The sequence below is a fragment of the Ischnura elegans genome, chromosome 12, assembly GCF_921293095.1.
Source record: "Ischnura elegans chromosome 12, ioIscEleg1.1, whole genome shotgun sequence".
In the NCBI taxonomy this organism is placed as follows: Eukaryota; Metazoa; Arthropoda; class Insecta; order Odonata; family Coenagrionidae; genus Ischnura; species Ischnura elegans.
Window position 1 is genome coordinate 93,257,457 of NC_060257.1, and position 2,019 is coordinate 93,259,475.

The following is a 2,019-nucleotide window of genomic DNA, read 5'->3' on the forward strand; positions in this document are numbered from 1 at the left end:
TCAGTACAAAGAAGTTTCATGAACTGAGTTACTGACATCTTCTTTCCCTTTACCTTATTATGCAGAATACATGCATTCACTACACTCATGAGAAGACAATGAAAAGTGAGTTTCTTCCACCACTTCACAGTTTTGTGGTCAAATACCCCATATGACATCAACTGGTATGTTAGGTCAACACCAGCCTTATTTTGGTTATAATCTAGAACACAAGCAGGCTTTGTTTTTTCAGTGCCCCTTTTTGTTTGATATGTTATCATTTGAGCAGTGTGCCTTGTACTCAGCATGTACACTGGGCGTTTGTCTTTCCAGCATATGGCTAGAAGATTTTCAGACCTACGAAAAATTTGTTCCCCTTTTTGAAGAATTAGATTTTTCCATTCTCTTGGCAAACCCCTCCTATTCTTCATTACTGTACCTACAAGAGCTGTGCCAATTTTTTCAAATTCTCTTGCTAGTTCAGGACTTGTATAGAATCTGTCAGTGTACAAGGTACGGCCAGCTCCAGATAAGCTGCCTAATAAATTAGTAACAATATTGATTACAACATTGCTCTGGCCACAAAATACACTAAAATTCCAGACGTAACCAGAGTCGGCTTCCGAAAGCATATACAATTTTATCCCATATTTATTGGGCTTTTGAGGCATGTATTGCTTGAATTGCAGCCTACCTCTAAATGCGCACATACCCTCATCTATAGTTATTTTTTCTCCAGGCAGATAGGCCTGCTGAAAACGACGCTGAATATTATCAATCAGAGGTCGAACTTTATGGAGAGGATCATGACCTGGCTCCCCTCTCTTCTTGAACAAATAATTATCATTCAAGTGAAAGTTGGAAAGAATGAGTAGGAATCGGTTCCTGCTCATGACATTTGGGCAATAGTTACATGCAACAGTAGGGTCTTTACTCCAGTGATCGATTAGTTGAGGTCTCTGGCTGATACTTTGGTGGAATATTATAGCTAAAAAAAATTTTATCTCTACTAGAGTAACAGTTTTCCACTCATTCATTCTAGATTTGACTGTCAAAGACTCAGAACTTCTCATTTTTCTCAACTTTTGACGTGCATATAAATTAGTCTGTTGTTTGAACATATCAATAAGTTCATTGTCAACAAAATACGAAAAAAAGTCCAGCACAGAACTATTTACATCTAGTTGGAAATCATCTGTCACTCCACTTATATCATTGAAAACATCCAAAGTCGGTATAGCATCCACCTCATTCCATAATGCTCTAGGATCAGGTTGCTGGAGTCTGTTTCTGCTTTTAGAAGCACCAGCAAGATTTGCCGGTATGTTGTTGGTGATTACTGTTTGGTCCATGTCCTCATTTTCTGATTCCGAATCTGAACCAAAAATGAGTAAATGTATCGGTAAATGAGGAAAATAGTGACAAAAAACGTATGGACACAAACATAAAAAATTGTAAACAAATCCAACTGACCAAACATATATGTTTCACGTATATAGGTTAGGAATTTATGACGGCAAATTGCTCTACTAACCTTCATTATTTTGAAATTCCTGCAGAACATAGTCAGGATCATCATCAGAATTGTCACAAATAATATCTTCATCACTATTATCACCTTCTAATAAGGCTTGAATATCACAGTCCTTCAACTGGCGTGAATCCATTTGCATGCTGTGAATGTCGAAATGACAACAGACGAGAAGGTGGCTAGAAAGCATAATATTTCTGCATGCTTATGCTATCTATCGGCTTCAAATGGAACTAACTACACCAAGGAATGAACAGAGACACACGGATCACGTCTAGTGACGGAATAACTAATTTAAATGGTGTTGAAATGAGCATTCCGTCAATTGACGTGAAAAGCAGTTTTTGAGTTGTCTCATCATTCCGTCAATTGACGTGATCGGCACGCTAAGTGTTAACAAAGTGGATTCTACTGCGAGAACCCTGATATTTCAACTTTAACCGCCTCAATGGATTCTTTTCACTATGCCAGCGAAAGTAAAGACCATGCTAAATTGTCATTACCCTGAG

General features: G+C 37.9%; 1 protein-coding gene across 1 annotated transcript; it reads right to left on the reverse strand.

Annotated features, from left to right (window-relative positions):
• LOC124168750 (piggyBac transposable element-derived protein 4-like) lies at positions 1-1,676 on the reverse strand. Its single transcript, XM_046547018.1, has 3 exons — positions 1,514-1,676; positions 419-1,354; positions 1-53 (listed from the first exon to the last, which is right to left on the reverse strand). The coding sequence occupies exons 1-3, from the start codon at positions 1,650-1,652 to the stop codon at positions 1-3; spliced, it is 1,128 nt and encodes a 375-aa protein (XP_046402974.1). The 5' UTR covers positions 1,653-1,676.
• Between the last annotated feature and the right edge of the window lie 343 nt (positions 1,677-2,019).